The 23,920-nt window shown below is 44.8% G+C and overlaps 1 protein-coding gene across 3 annotated transcripts in view; it reads right to left on the reverse strand.

Annotated features, from left to right (window-relative positions):
- sema6cb (semaphorin 6Cb) overlaps window positions 1–23,920 on the reverse strand; it is a 172,678-nt gene that overhangs the window by 40,068 nt on the left and 108,690 nt on the right. For all 3 annotated transcript variants that reach the window (XM_065957691.1, XM_065957689.1, XM_065957690.1), the window contains 9 exons: window positions 23,565–23,666; window positions 18,655–18,745; window positions 16,834–16,956; window positions 15,003–15,091; window positions 14,611–14,828; window positions 13,547–13,678; window positions 13,168–13,323; window positions 9,149–9,325; window positions 8,586–8,723 (listed from right to left, as the gene is read on the reverse strand). In XM_065957691.1, coding sequence (XP_065813763.1) covers window positions 8,586–8,723; window positions 9,149–9,325; window positions 13,168–13,323; window positions 13,547–13,678; window positions 14,611–14,828; window positions 15,003–15,091; window positions 16,834–16,956; window positions 18,655–18,745; window positions 23,565–23,666 — 1,226 coding nt within the window. The remainder of the gene's footprint in view (window positions 1–8,585; window positions 8,724–9,148; window positions 9,326–13,167; window positions 13,324–13,546; window positions 13,679–14,610; window positions 14,829–15,002; window positions 15,092–16,833; window positions 16,957–18,654; window positions 18,746–23,564; window positions 23,667–23,920) is intronic.

Below are 23,920 nucleotides of genomic sequence, written 5' to 3' on the forward strand. Positions count from 1 at the left end.
TTGTGTGTAATGATGCAATGTCTGTTAGTCTGTCCTTACTGTGCTGTTCTTTCTGTTTTCTAACAATAGTAAAGTGTCTTTGAGTTTTTGAAAAGCGTTTATAAATAAAATGTATTATTATTATTATTATTATTATTAACCACCATCAGCAACAATTAGTAAAATCCCCAACAGTAGAAGTCGCAGCAGAATCTCAGCGCTGCGTTCTTTCCCTCCGCTTTGAGGCCGGCGCTTGTCAGTCGTGTTGGTTAAACTCTTCCACTGATCTGCTGTCAGTCGCTCTGCCTCATGTTTGATGTGCGTGTTTAATCCTGCTCTCCGGAGTGAGTTGAATGATCCTGCTTTAATCCTGCGTCTACTCTGGATGTCAGAGACAGAATTAACAGTAGTTTTTTTTGTTTGTTTCACGAGCGTGCTGTTTCGCAGGTGTGTGGCGTTCACCCAGCAGCAGCAACATAACGAGCATGAAGCACGCAGGGAGAAAAACCAACAACAAACATCCCGTTATGTTTACCTGCTGCCAATCTGCTGCATCACTCCCACACGCTCCTCAGCCTGTTTTTAACCTTCAGAGGTTCAAAAGTCGACTTCATGAATGTCTGCAGAGCGGGGTGGTACTGCTGAGATCAGCGTCATGTCGGACCGAACAAAAAGGTTTTAATGAGTTTTAATGAGGACTCCTGTGACCCTGTAGAATATTTAAACTATCTGAGTGTGTGGCCGCTTCACCGCCGCCGCCCTCAGACTGTAAACACCTCTGAGAGCATCAGAGTGACACCGCTGAGAGACAGAACAGACGAAACTCAACAGAGGAATAATCCCTGTCCTCCCCCACCAAACTGACCCTGGTGCTGGTTCTTTTAACTTGCAAACCGCCAAAGAACCATTTTGTTTTTCCACAGGCAAAAGAGCCACGTCATTACCTCGCTGCATACATCACTGAGCATGTCTCTGATTTCCCGGCCACACTTGCACGCCGTCTCCAAACACAACAACAGCATCAACAACGGAGGACTGCAGCGTCTCGTTTAAAATATTGCTCCTGGCTTTGAGGACCAACATCGACATTCAAACACGATGGGAAAGAAGAATGTGAGCTTGTGGGTTGTTTTTTAAAAATGTATCTATCTATTCACGATAACTCCGCCCCCAGGCCCGGACGTTTGGTTCTTTCTTTCTTTAACATCAGCAAGGACTTGAAGCTACTCTGGAAGAGGTTTTTCTGGCTGAAAGTCAGTTCTTTGGTGGTCCAGTCACAAAGAACTGGTTCCAGATTAGGCATTGGCTCTGAACCAGCACATGAACTGACCTGGGGGAGAAGGGGGGGGGGGGGGGGGGGGTAGAAGTCTCCTCTGAACTTTCAGTACTCTGACACAGAGAAGTTGAACGCTTGAAGCTGCATGGCTGAAGGCGAGAAGCTCCCAGAGTTCTGAAGTTTGAGGATGCTGTAGTGTTGCATCAGCTGCTCCGTCATGTTACGTCTTGTTTTCCTGATGCTTCACATGAAATGCTCACTCCTCCTCAACTCAGATCAGCAAAACGTCAGCGTTTTAAAAACCTGTGCGGTGCAAAATGTCCAACAGTTCGGGCGTACCAGGTGGGTTTAAAACAGCAGCAGAAATGTGTGGCGTGCTTGTGAAGCGCTCGTTCTTGGAGGAGACTAAACGCTCCCACATCCTGTCGCGCCCTGAGGATTTCATGAAGCCACACCCTCTTCTTCTTCTTCTTTGCTGCTCGTCTTCTCGTCCAGTTGCTGCGCTTCATTCGACTGATCTGACCGGAAGCTAGTCAATGCGAGGCCTCTTACTACTGCTACTTAGTTTAGTTTGTTTATTTAAAAGGACAATGTGCACTTACATTAAATGTTTGCAATAAACAAAGAGATGGGCGCACCAGATTTAGCTGAAAGCTACATTTCATCTGTAGTCCATTGCTACTGGATAATAGGTTGGGTGTAATTGGCTACCAAATTGGGAGAAAGGGGGATAAAATGTGATACGAATTTATGAAAAAGGAAATGTGGGAACATAGGGCTGTGGGAACATAGGCACGCTTCCGTTTCGGTCACCTAGCAACCTACACCGTTATTAGCGTGTGTGCGTGCTCCTTCCCCGAGCTTAGCGCACACACCCCATCCTTTCAGTTCGGTCTGTTATACCTCTGTGAAGAATAAATCTGACAGAAGAAACCTGAAAAATGGTGACCTTTAGCAACAACAGCTCGCTGTGCAAAGAAATGTGAAATAAACGCATCCATCTACAGCGTAGTTAAATGTCCTCTTCTATTTCTTCACCAAAAACAACTTTCTGTACAGAGAAGAGCCTGAATTATCCCCCCCCCCCCCCTCCCCCTCCCCCTCCCCCTCGGCTCTCCAACATCATCTCACACTGACAGACAAGCTCGAGGTCCCTCAATGACTCTCGCCTCTGTGTGCGGCTGCCAATATGTGACACTGCATAATGCAGCTAGAATAAATTATTCATTCACTTGCCATAAGGTACACATGCATCGCTCTCTGTCTCCCCCCGCTCTGCCTCTCTCTTCCCTCTCCATCATTCTTCTGCACTTACACGACATGAATGAACCTCCTCGCCGCAGCGCTGAGGAGAGAAAGGCCCGCTGAGTCCGTCTGACTTTTCTTGCCCAGAGACACAAAGTGAAGTCATATTTTCTTTGTCCGCCGCTGTTCTCATATTTGCAGTTTTTACAGGACATGTGTCTGAATGTGTCCCTCATCACTCTTTAAAACTTCAGACTCTTCGTCCTCCTCCTCAGCGCTCATATTCTGTCATGCCATGATGAACACAAAAGGTGTGTGTGTGTGTGTGTGTGCTCGCCTGCAGCCTCAGCGTGTGAGGAACATCCATTAGCTGCTGAGAGGAGAGAGGGGATTTATCAAACTTCCGAGGCCGAGACTCATAACTTCCAGCTGTCATTTGTCCAATATCCTGGGAACAACACGGCGCTGACTTACTGGAGATGGTTTTCAGCTAATATGAAGCTGCTGCAGAACAACTGAACTCGGAGAAACTACCCGAGAAATATGGAATAAAAAAGTCTGAACTTTAATTAAAGCAGATAAGTAAATAATCACGACGGTTATGCAACATTCAGCCGCACGGCTTTGAGGATTTATGATTGTTTTTCCAGAGTATAAAAAGAAACACTCTTCAGTCGTCTGCATCCTGAATTTAGAAATTAAACAATTTCTCACCCGACTGAGGCGTGAAGTGTTTAAGGAGCAGTGCGGTTTGTGAGGACTCTGATTGATATTTTCACAAGTATAAGCAGTTTCATCTCTGAGATCTTAAAGATCTTAAACAGGTTGGAACTAACCTAACAGGTAAGTTAAAGGTATAATATGTAGAATGTTTACACTAAAATATTTCAAGTAATTAAAAAAATGGACTAAACCTGTGAGTATATTTGTTGAGTTCTTACATTACCTCTAATATTTCCAACAGTTATCAAAGCCAGGGAAATCTAAAATTTTATAGTGGTAAAGGGATGTGTCTTGTCATGACAGAGCTGCCATGTCGGACATTACATGTTTATCGTTGCCATGGAAACACTGCATGTTTCGTCCATGACAACTGCATGGGGAAACGTGAGCTGCTGCTGAAAGCTGCCGTTCTGTTGCTGTGATAAAAACCTCATGTAAATTATACTCTGATACATTAGCTCGTCTGTAAACATATTCTCTTCCTCAGGTCGGTTTCGCCTGGTCGCCATGACTACGGTCAACATGGGAGTTCGGTGGGGGAAGGGGGTGGGGAGTAGCAGAGAGAACTCCCATGATTCCCAGCCAGTCTCGATGTCATCTTTTGTTATTGTTTTGTTTGAGAGCCCCCTGGTGGTGGAGTTTACAAACTGTGCATTTAAAGTTATAAGGGCAGGTAAACCGAAGAGGACAATAATATAACAGAAACATTTTGGATGTTAACATGCAGTTTACGACTTCTTGTTTGAACTTGAACATTTCCCTTTTTACTGTAGCTGAGTGCATAAAGGATTATAACTGACCTTTGAGGAACCCTAACACTCTGTTGATTCACTAAGAATAGAATACGGCCGCTAATAGCTGCATAAGTTGAGCATCATTTGCGCCCTCTGTCTGCTGAGTCACAAAGCATGATCATGCAAACGCTCCCGAGTGCAGAGGCAGCCCGGAAGAAACGCGAGGTGACCACGACGCCTTACTTCTGTTGTTTCCGAGAACAGCTCTTTAAGAGATAAAAAAAAAAAAAACACTTCACTAATCTGGTAAAGCTTTTAAGAGACTCTTTGTCGCTCTGATTGTTTTTCTTTGTAGTGAGTTCAACCCTTGATTTGATATGTGAAATGAAACTGATGGAAGAGAAACTGTAATAAACAATAATGATCCTCCATAAAGCACTGATGCCTTAAATCTTACACAACCTTATATGTGACAGAGAATCACAAAAGATGAAAGCGTTCATATCAAAAAGGAAATTTGGACTGGAGCTGAAAATCCCCGGCTCTACAGATTGTCGGGGTTTGGGGCCTCTTTTGGCCTTTTATTGTATTTATTTTTAATAAAACTCCCATTTCATACAGATCCCAGCCAGCCGCTGTTGAAAGCAGAACATTTTCTGAAACCTAATATTGGCAGCTGGGCCTCGAGTGAAGAAAAAAAAAAAGAAGAGACCTGACGATGCAGCCTCACAGTGAGGGAGGGGAGAGAAAGAGAGAGAGAGATGTGCCAAGAGAGCGAGAGAAAATGGAGGCAGCAAAACGGAGGATTGGGTTAATCTCATCTGGAGGGAGACAGATTCATTGGTGTGGTAAAGGAGGATATGGCGGCTGAAACCTGACCTCCTGGCCAGTGCTGATGAGGCTTACGGGGCCCCTAATCCCAGGATGAGGTGTGCTGCAGGACCAGTCTCTAAAAAAGGATCTGTGGGATGTAGCCGGCCTGAAGCTTGAGACAGGCGTGATCCATTTTCTCTCCGTTCATTCTTGTTCCCCTCCCCTGTCCTCCAGATTTAGAAAAAAAGAAAGAAAAAGAAGCATGGAGGCCACCATCACTGGCTCCCGGCCAATCAGCTGGATCCAATTCATGACTAAACAATGTTGAGAGCTTCTCCAGGCCTCGCCAAGAGGGGTTAGCATGCTATGGGGGCATGTGTATTCCCTGGTGGAGCTGAGGAGAAATACTTCGCCTGAGTCGAGAAATAAAAAGGGGGGAATATTTTTGGGGGGTGGGGGGGGGTGGGGGGGGGCAAAAATTCCTCACAGTACCAAAAATAGATGTAGAAGCTGGGGAGTGAGTACGTTAACTCAGGCTTAAACATCGCCTCACAAAACAAAAGGCTTCAGACAAAGAGAGACGCTTGAAGGCTCTGCTGCGCTCAGCTCATAAACTTGTTGGAAATGCGACGTCAGCTTCTGACAGCAGCACTTTCCGACTTCCACTACATACCTTTTACAGCATTACCACCTGACACTGATCTATGGCAGCGGTGTTTAAGAGAGCGATACGTTGATGATCATAAAGAAGGACATTATTTATTCACTCTGTTCAGAGTCGACGTGTCAGAGCTGTCAGGAAGTGGTGAAAAAGTTCACAACGATGTCTCAGATATCAGACATTTTCAAAGTGATGTCCTCAGATGTTTGTTTCATCTGAACTGAAACCAAACAGTTATTTTTTTAAATCACTGCGTTTATATAAAGTGAAAGACGTTGTTAACGATGGGAATGTTTAACCTGTTGTGAATCCTGTAAAATCGGCTTAAAGATTCACATCCAGACACATCCTGCCAGGAGACAAAAGTTCATGCTCTCCTCAAACCATATGGACTACAAGCACAAATACGGTCTCCTTTGACTGTGTAAAATTCTTCCTGGAAATCTTTAAAATGTGCAAACTGCAGTTGATATGACGCAGGGCCTTGTCACAGTGGAAAACAACCCCAAATATTTATTGAAAGATTACAGAAATACGGCAAATTTGAAGCAATCTGAGATCCTAGATGCATAAAATATGTTTTTGGATTTAATCTTACACTGGATTTAGATTCTGGGGATGCAGCAGGACCACTGCCGAGGAAAGTGCAGCAAAACTTCCACTGGTGAGTCATTATCACAGACTGTAAATATGAATGTTTGAAGCCAGAGTGACGTCACCCGTCTGTTCCTGCAGGGGGCGCTGGAGTCCCATCGATGGAGGTCTCCATGCTGGAAATGCTGTCTCAGTCTAACTTTCAGTCAACCTAACGACAGGCTGAGATCTGGAGCTGAGGCGGGTTTTAAGCCTCCTGACAAACACAGTGCCCGCCTGTCAATCAGGTCAGCTACACACTTTATTGTGAATAACTCTTATCCTTCATTAAATCAAAACTGATGAGTCATTAAAACATTCACCCCCCCCCGTACAGTGTGTGTCGATCGAGACATGAGCTAATCAGACCTGTTTGGTTTTTGGCTGTAAACATGTTAATCTCTGCTGTAAAAACAGACTTTTTAGAATGGGTGTGTATGTGACTTCCTGTGCTTCTGCAGCCAGCCTCTAGTGGACACTCGAGGAACTGCAGGATTTTGCACTTCAGCATCGGCTGCTTGGTCAATATGCAGCCATTTATAGTGATTTGTTTGTCGGTGGTCTGACAGCTGCGTAGATTGTGGCTGCTGTGGTTTTTACATGGTGGTGATCGCAATGAGCAGCGCTTTCAAGCGATGTTTGGCACAAGTTATACACGCAGCAGTTTACTGATCTCTAACGGGTTCTGAATTAATAAAATGAAAATGTTCACGTTGTTATTTTAAGTTTTCCAAACATGATTAACTGCTTACCAACAATGTTACTCTAAGAGTTGACATAGCGATGGTAAACTCAGAGACTATCTCTCTGAAAGACGGCCCACTAAAGAGGTAGGGATCAGGCCAGAATCAGCTCACAGAAACAACCTTGCCGCCTCTCACTGCAGCACGTCTTACATGGCAGCCGCCACATCCCCACTGCTAACTTCAATCTCACTCTCACTTCGTGCCAACACCACAAATAAGTGCTTTTAGGGGAAAGTGGGCCCTGCGCAGCTCCACAGAGCGGGCAGATTATAGCATAGCATCTGTCATTTGGAACAGGCTTTTGTCCAAAAGCATCAGGAGTTGACACGATTTCTCAAAATTGGTAGTTGCAAAGGAAATTGATCCGGCTTTACTTGAGTTACCTGGCAGTGCGAGTGCCAGCTCTTCCCGTTACAGCAGCAGGAAACCCTGATTTCATGCAGAGTTTCTGGGCAGCAGCAGCTCTCACTGAGGTCTCAGTCTTCAGCCTGTTTTTTATCAAATGGTCCAAGAACTTGACCTTTTTCTGTTTTTGTGGCTTTTGACCAACCACCTGCCAAAAGATTTAATTTAAGCCACTGCTTCTTCTTTCTTACACATTCATTTTACATTTTACATGTTGTATGCACTCTTAGTGCCAATTCTGTTATTTAATAGGACTCTATCTGATCCATTGGTCCAGGTTTTTCGCTCTTACTCGACTAGAACTTGTGAATCTTTTTGAATAAGAACATACATATAAATGTGTAGCTGAGGGCTGCAAGCTATGATTTATTTAATTGCACATACTGGCTCAGGATGGTTCACTGTGAGGCTTCATTATACACAAACTTAGTGCCTGCTGGTGGCCATCATAGACTGTATAAAAAAATGGACATCATGTCAGTGACTTCACTCATTGGTTTCTGAAGCCAAACAGTTGGGGTCAAAACCTGACCTCCGTCTCCTTTTGGATGGATCTAGAAAAAGGCGGGCTTACAGCCTCCTGGCGAACAGCTACAAAGCAGCCACATATCAGTCAACTCAACCACGCCCCTGATTACACTACTTTGTGATAACTCTTAAAATTAAAGGACATGAGCTATATGATTAATCTCTCCCTGTGCGGATCTGACCAATGAGGAAATGATTTATTCAGACCAGATTTCTTTTTGTCCCAGGCTGTAAACATGTTCATTTCAGCTGTAGAAATAAGCACTTTAACATGGACGTTAATGGGGATTCATTGGCTTTTGCAGGCAGCCTCAAGTGGACAATCGAGGAACTGCACCCCCAGAACTGAAACCCTCCTCCTCTGAAGGTCCAAAGCTTGTGAACCAGAGATCTGACGCTAGCACTTCACCAGTGTCCTCCCTCTGTTTAGGCAGCTGTTGGGGCGGCAGTAGCTCAGTCTGTCGGGACTTGGGAACCAGAAAGTCGCTGGTTCAAGTCCCGAAACGGCCCAAGTCTGTAAATTGATCTAGTACCTACTCAGACACTCTGTCATGTGCAGCCCCCTCCCTCCTGTTTGTGCATGTTTGTGTGTATTTCAGCCAATGAATGTGTAGCATGACAAAGTAATTCTCTCCCTTGTGGGATTAATAAAGGACATCTTCTTGAATGAGTCACTTTTGGCGGTTGTCCCATCCTGACAAGGCCGATCCTTTTTATTCTGAGTAGACTATACTTAGAGGGGTTCACTTGTTGACCAAGTAATTGATTAATCATCTAAATGTTACATCAGACGGGTAAACAACCTCCTACAGAGCTAAACCTTGGATCTGCAGGTGACTCACTTCTTGCAGGAGCTGTAGTCAGAGCAGCGGCTCAGCGGCACCCGAATCACACAGCTGGAGAACGCCACAAACAACGCATGATGGTCCCGATCCAGCTCGAGGCCCAGCACCCTCCTGTCCTCGCCCTGCACGTTGCATCTATGAACACACACACACACACACACACCAGGCAAGATCAGACACTTTCCATTTTGTTTCATTTTTTTGGAAATCAGCCCTGCAGACGAAAAGCACAGTCTGAGAATTATACAGGAAGTGATTCAAAAACGCCATGCAGATACACTTCACAAGCTGTGCAGGCAGAAAAACAAAAGAAGACAGAGGAAGAAGAAAAAACACACACATCCCCTCTAGCAGTACAGGGTGATGCAAAGAGTTACAATAGAACAAGACGTGGGTGGGCAGAACACAGAGTGGGGGGGGGGGGGGGGAGCACGGGAGACAAAGAAAAGATAAGACAAAGTAAAAGAGAGGCACAAAGGGAAGAGACAAAAAGAAGCAGATTCACATAACGAGAGAAAAGAGGAGAAGTAAATCAGACGTTTAAAACAACATTGTCTGACTTGTTGGGGTTGTAGACGTCGATGTCCTCCAGAACCTGGGTGTTAAAGGATGCGTTGGATCCCTCCGTGCTGGCCAGGATCTTCAGCACATGGCCGTTATCCGAGCCCAGGAAAACCACCGTGTAGTTCTTGTACGGCCCCGCAGACGTGTCCACCGCTATCTGGGTCAACTTGAATCTGTGTTTCAAGAAAACACAAACAAATAACTTCTTAAAGTAGGTGCTTTTATAATGATCCATCAACCAGTTTTATTTTTATTTATTTATTTTTTTTGTAAATGTTTCTGTGTCGATATCACCAAAAGGTTCAGCGCTTTCTGGGATTTTGTGAGCAGCTCTGAAAGTGGCGGTAATGACGGGAAGGTTTTCATCGCTGCAGACAAAAGCAGCTCGTCACACTTCACCTTCATTTTACAACACCGGAGGTTTTTTAAAATAAAATGTTTTTTTTATTATTAGTCAATTCATTGAACATGTTAAGATAATACAAACACAAAATAAAAAGTATAAGCAATAAAAAAGGAAAAACATAAAAACAAACAGGATCCATAGCAACAATATCCTAAGAATAAACTTATATTTATAGCATTTATTTATATTTATAGCATCCCATTAATCCAGCCATCCAGATATACCTAATAATTCACTTTTTTTAGTCAACATCTGTAAATTTTGTAATTACTGTACATAGCACAGACTCTTGCACTTTCTGGTGAGATGCCAAACCTCATTTCGTTACTCTATACTTGTATATGTGTAATGACAATAAAGTTGAATCTCATCTCTCATCTCATCTCAAATAAATGTTAAAAAGGGATAGGAAGAAGTTAAAAACCTTCCTGGTCCTACCCCCCTCTTATTTTTGTGCATTTTTCACAGAAAAATAAAAATGTAATTTCTAATTCATCAGTGTATGATGTTGGACTTGTTGGCCAAAACAAATGAAGTTTTTGGACAAAACAATAACAAAGTAATGGGAACAGATGAACCAAAACCATCAGGCAAGAAATAACCAAACAGAAAACAGAAAAACAGAATGTCACTGCTCCAGCTCGTATCTATTCAATATTTGACTGAGTTTTTTGTTTGTTTGAATATATTGTTGCATTTTTCTCAGCTCATCATCACAGTTGTTCCACAGACTAACACCCTTAGTTGTGATACAGTGAAGCTTTGCATTAGCTCTGATTGTTGGTTTCTTGAATATACGGGTTCCTCTCAACTTGTGTTTGCTTTCTCTCGGTTGGAACAACTCCTGGATACCATGAGGCAATTGGTGTTTATTTGCTTTGTAAATGATTTGAATAGTTTTATAGTTAATCAAATCTTGAAATTTAAGTGTTCTTAGTTTAATAAATAATGGTGGTTCTCGGTGAAACTTTTAACATTTTAAATAAGCATTTCAGCGTTAGAAACGAGTGTTCAGATGTCTCCTCTCTGAATCAGAAGTGACAGTGATGTAAATCAGAGGACGCTGACACAAAGCCGAATGTGCTGGTTTAGCGTTGTGTTGTGTTGTCAGAGATGATTTCCCACGGTAAACTACAGTACAGTGGGCGCATACTGAGCTCATTGTATGAAACAGAAGAGTGATCAATCACGTCTTCCAACAACCCACCGTTCACATCCTCCATCGCCTACATCCTTTAATCCCCCCCCCCCCCCCCCGCCCTCCATCCCATGAATTCATCTTCCACTCGGTCCCTCCACCTACACCCGCTCAATCCGTCCCGTTGTGGAGCGACTCTCCTCATTTAGAAATCTCCTCTAGACGCTCAGTTTGTCTTTTATTGTTTGCTTCATATGCATCCTGTCCCTGACCGGTATCACCACGGTCTAAAGCTGGTTCCAGTGGAGCCGCGGCGGATTAAGAGCCCGTCTTGAAGGTCACCTTGAGTCTGCTGCTTGTTGACGGAATGATAAGCTTTATTCATTCTTTTTTATCTCCCTGCAGTTCCCCTCCCAGGCCGGGGGAGTTGATCAAACAAACCCCCCCACTAATAAACCTGGTAATGTATTTGGCATCACATCCCGTCTCAGATTCTTCTAGAAAAAGGAACGTCAGCGGGGAGTGTCCTGCGCCCTCACCTCCACCTAACCCCCTCCCCCCCCCCCCCCCTCCCTCTGGGGGTCCCACAGCGGCTGGTGTGTTTACCCCACGTGGACCTGACAGGCACGTACCGGCCATGACTTGGTAGTATGGAGTGATGCGTTCTGGTTAGATTTCATGTATCCCGCTCCTCTCCTGGGGGGAGAGGCGAGGCAGATGTGATGTGTTTGGCGCCAGATGTGAAGCGGCGCATGTTTCCCCCGGTGTGGAGCCGCAGCGGTGCCTGGCGGGCTGTCAGGCTGGCTCTGCTTCAGGAGGCATGGAGGAGCCTGTATGTGTGTGTGTGTGTGTGTGTGTGTGTGTGTGTGTGTGTGTGTGTGTGTGTGTGTGTGTGTGTGTGTGTGTAAACCTGTGATGTCTATCTGCTGTGTGTTCATCCATATCCGAGGCTTATGTGTTCCTGTCTGCAACACTTGTGACACTTATTAACGATTCACAATTCAGCACCTGATATGAGTGGATCTTCAAATGTCACAACACACACTCTCGACTCTCTCTATACATGCTGCAGATGAGCGCCGCCCTCTCCCCCCCCTGCCCCCCCCCCCCCCCCCCCGCTCCCGTGCAGCGCATCTTCAATGTGGGCTGAAATCGAGTGCCGCACAGATCCGATGGGCTTTAATGAGGGACAGGGCTGTGTGTTCCACCTGAGCTCACTCATCGATACCAATCACAGCTCCGAGTGTGGAAACACTGCAGGAACATTATGTTGAAAATAGAAAATCATTCCTGCAACATTAAGGCCGGCTACACACCCGACCATTTTTAAATCTTAACCGATTTAAAAAACGTGGAATTAAAAACATGCGACGATGTTGGAAGTCCGTACTAAACCTCTCCAATTTCTTCTCCCCCAGCAGCTCTTTCAAGGAAGCAATGCCCACAAGGAAACTCACTCAAATGTCCCTGCTACTACAAACAGAGCTGGCCAATCAGAGGAGAGTGGGCACATGAGGGGGCGGGCCTTAAAGAGACAGTAGCTGAAATGGAGCGTTTCAGGCAGATTCTGAAATCGAGGGGTATCACTGACACCAGTATCAGACACATAAGGAGGTTTTAGAGCGACACTTCTCACAACGCTGCTCAGAAGGTGAGCAGTGATGTCATAAACGGTGAAAGTGAGTTTATTAAATCTGCTTTAAAGCAAAGGCTTGAAGTTTTCAAGACCAAATCATTCACACCATGATGATTAGAGATATGAACACAACCGTCAGTTTGAGCTCGAGATACATTCATTGTTTATTTCATCATCAGCCGTTTTGTAAGACGGCCTGTTTGAAGTTTTTCTGATTATTGTCGATTTTTTTTAAGATTTCATGAGGACAGCTTCCTCGTTTTCTCCGAACATGAAATAAATTAAATTCATCTCAATGAGTGATTATTATTTCTTTTTTGCGTAATGAACTGTCTAAGCCATTAATCAATTCTGTAATTAAATGTCTGTTGAATGACTCAGCAGCCTACAGAATGTAGGTCAGTCCAAAAGAGGGATTAGTTCAGCTCACTGACGGTGACAAGTCCGAACTTGGAGGTGTGTGGCGTCTTCGTCCTGGATGGTTTTTTTTTTACCTTTTGGTTTTTACAAAATAAAGTTAAAGATGGAGTCAGAAGTTTTATTTGCTATGAATAAAATATAGACTTATAAGAACAGCTCTGCCAATAAAAGACCTAACTAGACTCTTCTGCTCTGTCACCCCCTGGTGGTGGGACGAACTAACAAACTTCATCTGATATGAAGAGTCCCTCCGCACCTTTAAGAAAAAGCTGAAGACCCGGCTCTTTATGAACACCTACGACCTTCATGATGATGACGATGATGATGATGAGGATATTAAGGATGGTTTTAATGCTGATAACAACAACAGCTGGGGATGACGATATATAAACATATGAATTTGTATTGAACAAACCTGCTGGTGGTGCGGGTGAAGTAGGGTCTGTCGTTGACCGAGGGCACGGACTCGTCCATGAGCGGGTATGACTTGATGAAAGTCAGGGTGTCGTCAGGGAAAGTTGTGGACGACTTGTAGGCGGCGGCTGATCCCTCGCCGGCGCAGCATCCCGGCCTGTGTGACAGCAGCAGAGAGAAAAATAATTAAAGTGAAGTCAGCTCCATGTGCACAGATGTAAAAACTACTGGCAGCTGTTTGTTCTTGGGAGCGAGCAGGAGGGGGAAACAGGTGTCTTCTGTGACTGTTTTCTTTTTGTCTGTGCAGAACAATAACAGCAGCTGCAGAAAAACACATCCTCTGAAAGTGACAGTTTTCTATTTAAAGACGAGTCTCTCACCTCGGCTTGGGGACCTGCTCCTCGGGAACAGGTGTCCAGGCCGACTCGCTGTTCCTCTGCTCTTTGAACTTGCCACTGAACGCCTTCTCGATGTCGTCCATGTAGAAAGCACACACTGCCGAGCCGGTGATGCTGTGGAACGGGCAGACGAGGACATGACGTGAAAAAGAGGAAAACAAATCTGCAAATCAGCGCCTTGTCAGCCTGATAACTACTCTATCTGTGCTTTCACACATGTAGAACCCTGAACTTCCAGCTGATACATGTGGTGTGCCAGCCTCGCTACAGTACGGAGTTGTGAGACCAAGGAGTTCCCGCGGTTATTACAGAATCACTCGCTAGTTATTATGATGTATGAGGTATAAAACCGTTATAAACACATCAAAAAACACACATACGGCCATTTTTCTGAACCCTCAAAACTGAATGTTTTTATTCTGAAAATAAACAGAAATAGAAATCCTTGTGTTTCTGCTGCAGAGGACTCTGGGTTCCCATAGTTGGGATGGATCGCAGTGGCGCCAGTGGAAGCACACACGTTGAATAAAGTAAAAACCGATCAGCTTGATCGAAGACGTATCTGGTGGAATTTAAAAAAACTTCCTGAAACTTTCACGCTGAGCTGAATCTTTTATCTGACTTTACCTGCAATTTCTCCTCCTTAGTAAATTTTCCACAAGAAGTCAGGGTGAGCTGAAGTGAAAACACAGCAGAAAATATTCAAGAATATTTGTTGTAAGGGAACAGGACGTGGGGGATTGTTTAAATTCTGCAACTAGTGTACAACCATGGAGTGTATTCGCACGACCGTTCTTCATGCACGAAACAAAAACAGCATCTTTATGTTTTCTGTTTGCAACACTCTGTTCTGCACTCTTTTGTTGATTTAGTGAATTTCTTAAGCTACACATGAGATCGAGATAAAGGCCAAAACTGTCATTATAGTGTCTGACTCTGGTCCTGATTGGGCGATTTCAGAAAGAAGACAGATGAATTCCTGTAGCAGAGTGCTTTGTTTATGATACATTTCCCAACCTCTCACACACTGTGACACCGGTCCTAACCTGTTTGCCTGTGTGGTGAAGACTCCGAGCACGGCCGGTCGGTGGTTGATCTGCAGCACGTTCGTCAGCGACTGCAGGACGTCAAAGTAGAAGAAGGAGTCGCCGGGGACGGAGCAGTTCAGCCGCGCTTTGAGGAACGACGTCCAGTAACGCTCCAGCACTCTCGGTGAGCCGCCGTTGTCGTTCTTACAAACACGTGCCACTCTGGAGAAAACCACCTGAGGGCAGCAGAGAGAGGTAAATCAAAGTCAGGCAGAGCAAACGGGGAATGTTAAAGAGTAGCTTGCAGGCCTGCGGTTTGCACAGAAGGTGAAGTCATTCGACTTCATTCCTAAAGCACAGAAGACGCCACAAACCACGAGTCTGAAGAGTGTCTGAATCGAGTCCCTCACCTTGCCCAGAGTTGTGTACTCCACTGCGATCTCACTGAAGAAGAAGTACACATAGTTCCCGTACTCAATGGCGTGGAGGAAATGGGGCTCTGTGGGACACAAGGAGAGAAAATAGTCGACAAACAGGCTGGCAACGACGCCTTATTTCCAACACGACAGAGCAGAGAGAGAGCCGGCTGGAAGGCGAGCCGGTAAACACAGATGCCCAATTTGGAGAACGTGTCCAAGAGAGCGTGTGTTTTTACAGTTTTTACACCACATATCTGAATATAACCATGGGGAAAAACAACGAGGAAACAAACTTCAAATCAGAGAGAAAACATCGATTAAAACAGCCGGAGGATCTGGACCTGTGCTAATAAAAACACTCTCAGAAGGCTGAGATTCAAACGCTTCATCTGGTATCTAAATAAAGTATCACATCCATGCTATTTAAGAACTCAAAGATCTATTTAAGAAGCGTTATCAGCTTTAGTCTTAACAGAAATGGACAAATAATCAAAAAAGGAACAATTAAAGAGAAACTTCAGGCATGAAATGTTGATTGAAAACACAAAAATCAAACTTTAAAGGGGACATAGTCTGAAAAATACACTTTTAGTGTTTCTGAACATTTAATTGGGTAACCGGAGTGTCTACTGACCCACAAAATGTGAAATAAACCCATCCAGTCCTTTGTTTGTGGTCTGCATAAATCTTACAACACAGAGAAAAATGCTCCGTTTCAAATGTGCTCTCCTTGTGATGTCACAGTGGGATTCTGGTTAAAACAATCTCCACCCCCAGCCTAGAACAAAACTTTTGATCAGGTCCACCATTTTTATTATCGTTAGCGAAGGAGTGATGTCTACGGGGAAAACTCAGGGAGGGGGGGGTGTCATTGCATTTAAAGAGACACACACACTAAAACGGAGCGTTCTGAGACAGCTGGTTTATACAGGGTCACAAACCTCCTCTGGTGCTTGATTCATGTTATATTTTGACCAAAGCACAGTACAGATGTTTCATTTAGACCACAGGGGGACTGTTTAAAAAGGTGGAGAAGGGGGATAATATGTCCTCTTTAACTTCTTTTCACAAACTGAACAGTTAGAGACTCTGTGTTCAGAACTATCAGTTAATGTGCTTCCATATCATCATGTTTCAAAAATAACTGAAGTGTTTGAACAGTTATAAGATAAAGAGATGAAATCAATGAGAATCCATCAGCAGCAACATGTGATAATCTGATGGCATTTCTTAGATTTTTTTCTGGTGAATAAGCGAATAAAATAAAGCCGGCTGTCATTGTTCGTCTGGTGATTCTTCTCAGCTGAAAACAAAAGGCTCAGCATGGATACACAAACAAAAGGGATTTTCTTTTCTGTCTGACATAAAGGGAAATTAAATACACAATTTGTGAGGATCTGGACACGTTTACAGAAAATAAGGAGAGTCTACACACTCCTTCTGTGACTCTGAAGAGAGACACGGGGTGATGTATTGAAACATGCTATGTTGAAGCGCTGGCTTCTCTGACAACAATGCAGCAACCAGTATGTCCTCCTTCTAACTTTAGATTCTGGTCCTGAATGCTCTGGATTTGTTTGGACCAGAGAAGGTAGGCGGTTTTAAGACACCCCCCACACGGCCGTTTTTGACGCCCCTCGGTTTGCCAGATATGAGAGCAGTTATCAGGTCAAACCAACAGGTGTTGCAGCGATGGAAAGGATCAAGCCTCGGCATTGGGAGTTTTCAAATCAAAGAAAATGTTTCCACACCTCAACAACTGCCTCCTAAAGTGTCAAAGAGGTTAACGTGACAATGACACCTTTGCATGCCGTGTGCTCACCTCGCAGCCATTTGGAGTCATACTTTACTGTACGCAGAACGGGGCTGCTCTCTCCCAGACTCCTGTAAATCACTGCGTCGCTCGCCAGGAAGTCTGTCATGGTGGCTGAGTAGAAATCACCACCTGTGAGAAAATAAAAACAGAGATGTATTGTCAGGGATCACCATCCCTCAGAAGAACTTCTGTGAAGCGTCTATTTCGGTCACAGCTGACTTTAATTGCCCTTTAAAAAATATGAGGCAGACGGTAACAGATACAGGGAAGTGTGTCGCTTTCAGTAACACCTGTGTGAACTTTGCATAAATGTCAGTGGAAAGCTGGCAGGTTTGAGGTTTCTGGCTCTCGCTGCACTCGCCTCTAAAGCTGAGCCCTTCATGTTCACAGAGTATCAGCTTCCATCACGGCTATGATTAGCAAAGAAATGTTAGCACAGACCTCAACCTGTCTAGGAGCAGAGTCAGATAATACACCCTGTGATCATCAGTATGGGGGCAGATAACAAGTCGTCCAGTCGAATATTAGACAACCCAGACAGGAAGTCAGACAAGGAAACTCACAGAGCGTCCGGTCAATTTCAAAATAAAAAATACATACAGACTCCTGATCGTATGTTCCATCACTTTATCAACATGACGTCAAAACAGAATGAACAAGAAATCATCCTCAGAAAGACAAAGCAACATGTTGTTAACATGTTTTTCTCTTTATTCCTGCCGGATCTTGGAGTTCTCCTGTGATCTTGTAGTTCTCTTGTGATCTTGTAGTTCTCTTGTGATCTTGTAGTTCTCCCGTGATCTTGTAGTTCTCCTGTGATCTTGTAGTTCTCCCGTGATCTTGTAGTTCTCCCATGATCATATAGTTCTCCTGAGATCTTGTAGTTCTCCTGTGATGTTGTAGTTCTACCTTGATCTTGTAGTTCTCCTGCGATCTTGTAGTTCTCCTCTGATCTTGTAGTTCTCCTGAGATCTTGAAGTTCTCTTGTGATCTTGTAGTTCTCCCATGATCATATAGTTCTCCTGAGATCTTGTAGTTCTCCTGTGATGTTGTAGTTCTACCTTGATCTTGTAGTTCTCCTGCGATCTTGTAGTTCTCCTCTGATCTTGTAGTTCTCCTGTTATCTTGTAGTTCTCCTGAGATCTTGGAGTTCTCCTGTGATCTTATAGTTCTCCTGCGATCTTGTAGTTCTCCTGCGATCTTGGAGTTCTCCTGTGATCTTGGAGTTCTCCTGAGATCTTGGAGTTCTCCTGTGATCTTGGAGTTCTCCTGTGATCTTGTAGTTCTCCTGCGATCTTGTAGTTCTCCTCTGATCTTGTAGTTCTCCTGAGATCTTGGCGTTCTCCTGTGATCTTGTAGTTCTCCTGCGATCTTGTAGTTCTCCTGTGATTTGTCTTAAGCTGCTCATGGGTGCGCTCACGTTCCAGAAACGGATCCAGTGTGGTAGGGAATGCGCCGTCTGATGCACCGTGGGCGCTGATGGACGGAGTGTGTGGGGATTGGGTGTAATTCCTAAGGGTTTTTTTTATTTGAAATGTGTGTTTGCTAAACTCTCTATTTTCTGGTTTACTGTATTCATCATCAATATTATATTTTGCATTAAATCAGATTCTGACTCGGATTCTGGTCTAACTCAGTAAACTGAAGTGACGCCTCGCTCTGCAGATTAACCACATTCAGTATTCAGTCAGAAACACTAAAACGTTTTTAATACTTACACACACACCTGTTTAAAATCTGAAATGATAAATAATGTCTGAAGCTGGAAGGACACTGTGTCGGGCCGTGGGCGTTGAACCTGTGACAGTTCTGCTCTGCCTCACTCACCTGCGAAAAGGCCGACGTTGGACTGGCGGGACTCGAAGGGACATCGAGCCTGACCCACCACCTCCTCCCCCTCCTGCTCCAGTGTCGCCATCTAGGTCAGAGAGGACACGGGACAAAAGAACGCTTTAAGAGGCCATTTATAAGCTGCTATACAAAAGACAATTATAAACATCAAACCCGGGTGGTCTCTGCTGCCTCGACTGCAGAATCAGTCAGCAAACAAAAGCCTTTAATGCTGCGGGAGTTGTAGCTAAACGCGAGGGCTGCGTACCAAATCAGCCGGTGAGTATGAAAAGGTAACTGGTGCATCGTAAAGATTGGGTTTTATTTGGTGAGTTGTTTGTGGGTCAGGTACATAAAAGATGTGTGTGAAGTTTGAAGTCCCACTGTTAGGAGCGCAGAGGACAGTTTATCTCTCAGCCGCAGATATTTAGCTGCTACTTCCTGAACCGCTGTTAACAAGATTGTAAACCACAGGTAAAAAGAACACGCACAGCCCTGCAGTGTGTGTGTGTGTGTGTGTGTGTGTGTGTGTGTGTGAAGGCTGAATGCATGCAGAGCAGATTCAACACCCTGTCTCGCACCAAAGGTGACAAACACACACACGTTAACAGTCCATTAACACGTGGTTGGGTTTATACGTTGCTGTTGTTTTTGTCTCTTCTGAAACAATCAGAGAAGGCAGCTGCTGCTCTATCCGCAACCTAAAGCTTAACCTTCACAACAAACTGTTAACGAGAAGGTTGTACATGTAAGGTGTGAACAAATAAACAAAATAAAGATCGATGGAACGATAGCGTCATACTCCAGTAAAGGGCTAATTTCAAACATGCATTCCTGAACATTTCTAGAAAATGTCAGGACAGCCTGGCCCTCAAATGTTCCGGTGTGGTCCCTTACAGAGATTAGTTTTCTATGTTGGGGAGGAAGGTGATGTGAGACAGTGGGACAGTGGGAAGTTTTATATGTGCTTTGTGAGTGGGTGTTGCAATAAAGCTCAGTGGAGCCCCCGAAAAACTGTAAAAAAAAATTAAGCCCTGGCAGCAAAATCAACCAAAAATTATGAAATTTGGTTTGGATATCTATCATGCCTAGACCTGCAAAATAGCCTATTGGACCCATTTCAGTAACCCAACAGAAAGTCGGCCATTTTGAATTAACTGTCAATAAATATTGTTTTTGGGGGTGGGTCGATGGGGATGGGTTAGCGGGGGCATTTCCAGGGATTAAACTTTGACGTGAAAAGGACCAACATGAATCTTGGTCAGTGTTTAGAAAATAAAAAGGATGAATTGTGATCAAAATCATGTGCAAAACTCAAAGGGCTTGGCGATCGTTGTCCTGCTAATTTAATGTCGCACCATGAAACAGGAAGCGGCTGTTACTCCAAGCTGTTCAAACTTGACATGTTTTTGAAGGTCACAATCTGCGCGCACAATTTCAGTTTTCTCAAAGCAACAGTTGGACACGATTAGCCTTGTGAGACATGACTCTGTTAGTTCCTGTTATGTCCAAAACAAATGATAGCTCACAACCATTTTTGATCCTGTGTCTGTTGAAGACACCTTGACTGTAGCACACTCTTCTGCTGCTGCGACATCCCGTCGTGTGCAGAGAGCCGAGGGCCCGTTCAGTGCTGTTGCAGCTCTAGTTGTTTTTTGTGTTTTAAATATGGTGTGTTGAGAAACTTCAGATGAAGATTAGCTTGAAGCTAACTAAACAATAGAGCTATTCAGCAGAGTTCTGAGTTCTTCAATGAGTCTCAGGGGGTTTCACAATTCAAACAAGAACAACAAAACATCACTAAACCCCTAACATTAACATTTCTGAGTTTTAAATACAGTCAGATATTAATTCTTTCTAACCATCATCTTTTGTTACAGAAGGCACAAGTCTGTGTTTGACATTTTTATAAGCGTAGAAGAAGAAAATTCATCACTGCTTATTTCTGTCTCAAACCTGAGGGGGCTTGGTTAACGGCTGCTCTGCGTACATGTGGCGATATAATCACCCGCAGAAGCAAAGCAGAGTGATTCAAAACCTTGAAGGACTGCCCCGAGACATCGGTACAAAAACAAACTCAGACTTTACAAGAGTCTGTGTTTACACCTCTGAACCTGACGCAATCCGGCACAACAGCTCTGCCCTAAATATCACTTCTAGAGGTTCAGGAAGGGTTCAAGACTGAGCCTGTAGTTTCTCTTGGTGTGATGGGTTTTTGTTATTTCGTACAGGTCGACCTCCTGCACAGCAGAAACAAAGCGAATCAGTCAGGCTGTTTTCTGTGATACATGCCTTCATACATCAAAGAGCTCATGGTCTGTCATACCTCTGACATCCACAGGGCGTCTTGGTGGTTTTCAACTACCAAAAACTAGGCAAACTTCAGACTTTCCATTTTTTATTCTGTTCTAAATGGGCGGCTCAGCAACATGTCCGATGTGTTCTTGGGCAAGACACTTAACCACAAGTTGTTTTTTTAAAGCGCTTTGAGTAGTCAGAAGACTAAAAAATAAATATACAAGCTCAAGTCTGTTCACCATTTAAATGTGGTTAGGAATCAGGACTATTGTCCAGACTTGCGGCATACAGAGTGACATGATCTGAAGTGAAACAACAGTTTGTTTATCCAGAGGAGAAGAGGAGCTGAGAAGTCAGATTGTTTGGCCTGCAGGATCGTTAACGCAGCGGGACGACGACGACGAACACAGATGGATTTGACGCTTCAAGGTTTTTGCCGCGACTCTAAAGGCACGTTGAAGACAGCCTTCTCTGTTGTCGCCCGGCCAGCTGTCTCAGCAGTCTGGTCAGTGAAGCTATGTGTGTGTGTGCATCATGGCAGAGCATCCGTTTGAGTCTTTGACCAGCGCACGCACACACACGCACGCACGCACGCACGCACGCACGCACGCACGCACGCACGCACGCACGCACGCACGCACGCACGCACGCACGCACGCACGCACGCACGCACGCACGCACGCACGCACGCACGCACGTCATTCACAGGTTGTACAGGGAGTCCCACAGACAGATCCTCTGATATGATTTACACCTCCCCCTCTCTCCCCAGCTGTGTGGATAGATACTCATCGCTTCTGGGGGGGGGGGGGGGCTGCAGTTGTGTTTGTTGTAAATCAGCCGCTCTTTACTATAGGGAGTCTGTGGCAGGGAGACATTACACATCAATCTTTCCCCTTGGAGCTAACCTTTGGAAACCCTGTGAAGCCGAGCGATGACACAGGTGCAGGTTTTTCTCTGACACCTGAGACATGATCTGATCCTGGAACGGATTCAGGTTCTAATCTATAGAGAGGCTGTATTACGTTAGCTGACCCGAAGCCCCCTGAAAACCAGCCGGGGCAATAAGTCAGTACTATTGTGTTTTCACTTTTGGTAGTATCCCTAAACCCTCTGCCTTGGCCTTCTATTGGAGGGTTGAACATCTCTTAAGGACTTTGCTGAGCCAATGACAAAACAGTAGATTAAACAGTTCTCCTCTGTCGCCCCCCGGTGGTGGAACGAACTTCCAAACTCCATTTCATCTGCAGAGTCCCTTTGCACCTTTAAGAAAAAGCTAAAGACCCAGCTCTTAATGAACACCTACGACCTTAATGATGATGATGGTTTTGATATTATTGATGATGATGATGATGATGATGATGATGATGATGATGATGATGATGATGATAATGTCAATATATCCTGCAAGATGCGAAGCACCTGGGCCTATTGCTCCACCACGGGTTATAAAAACCCAACTTCCTGTTCCACCCTCTCTCTTTCTTTCTCTCCCTTATCCTGAACAACGCATTCACATTTGTTCTTTATGTTAGAGCCGGTGTAACGCCAAGAAATGCATCCCTGCAGAGAATTGCACGCACCTCATAGGACAAAGCAAAATACGACATTCTACATTTTGCATCCACCCTTAAATTTCCTCTCCGGACACTTGAGAGTCAAACACAGTTTGCAGGTCATATTCACGCAGGCTCTTTAAAATGCATCTTTTTACTGAGTCTCCAGAACAATGAGGACACTTATCGTTTATCAAGTACAAACTTCACATACTCTGTCATCACAGATCTGCCCCAGAAATAAGATTTATATATCGTTTTCTAACCCTTCCGCGAGGTGCATGCAATTCTTGGCAGGGATGCATTTTCTCCGCATAACACCGGGGTTATGACCGTAAACATTTAAATGATTCTGTTCTTCTCCTCGGAGACAGAGACCACTGGCTTTGCTCATACAGTAAGTCTGCACTCTGGGAGAAAAAAAAAAAAAAAAGGGTGAATTGTCGAGTTTTGAGTTATTCAGCTCCCCTCTCCCACCCCCCCCCCCCCCACCCCCCTCTCTGACACACTGTCAGATTTACAGTCTGTGCTGTACCACTTGTACTCCCTCCTTGTGTAATGGCCGGCTGTGAATCACCAAACCTGTGATGTCACCTCCGAGGCTCCAACGCAACGTCACGTCGGCTCCAAAAGTGTACGAGCTTCACTGCTGCACGTCCTCTGACAAACGCTATCAGTATAATATTCTCACTCAGCCAGCGGCGCTCCATGCTGCTATTCGTCACCGAAAATGAGGGTGGTCGCCATAGAGACGAGGTTGGGCCTAAAGCCTCGTGTACTGGCGGGCATGGATTTGTCTCCTCACCCTGCTCTCTCTTTCTCTCTACCTCTTTCTTCCTCTCATGTAACTCCTCCCTCAGTTTTGTCGGATGCCGCTCCCTCTCTCTCTCTCTTGGAATGTTTGAAGTCACATGGCCAAAGTGACAGACCTGCTTCCTTCTTTATCCCTCGAGCCACACGGGGTTGTAACGGCACACTGGTATGATAGCTGTTAGTGTGATCTGCTGTCTGTAATTGAGGCCAGTGGACCGACACAGCCGTTCAGTTTCTTACCTTATAGTTACGGCAGGTGGGGTTGAAGGCGTTGGTGCCGCAGGCGAAAAGCGTCTCGTCGTTGCGCGGCACCAGCACTTTGATATAGTTGTAACATTCGTCCTGTCAGGAGGGGGGGGGGGGGGGACAGGTTGACGTTAATGTACACACATCAAAGCAGAACACACAGCAGGCAGAGACAGTGTGCTTTCTGTTTTACAGCCATTATCATAATCCCCCAGACTGATTCCTGTTGTCTCACTGTAGCTCTGCGGAGGAACATACTGTGCCCAAAGCCCCAGCCTGTCCTCCCCTGATGGATGTGAGCCCCCGATTCTGATAAGCTAGCTGCACACCTTTGCTTATTACAAAACTTC

Source organism: Labrus bergylta, chromosome 8 (assembly GCF_963930695.1).
Source record: "Labrus bergylta chromosome 8, fLabBer1.1, whole genome shotgun sequence".
Lineage (NCBI taxonomy): Eukaryota > Metazoa > Chordata > Actinopteri > Labriformes > Labridae > Labrus > Labrus bergylta.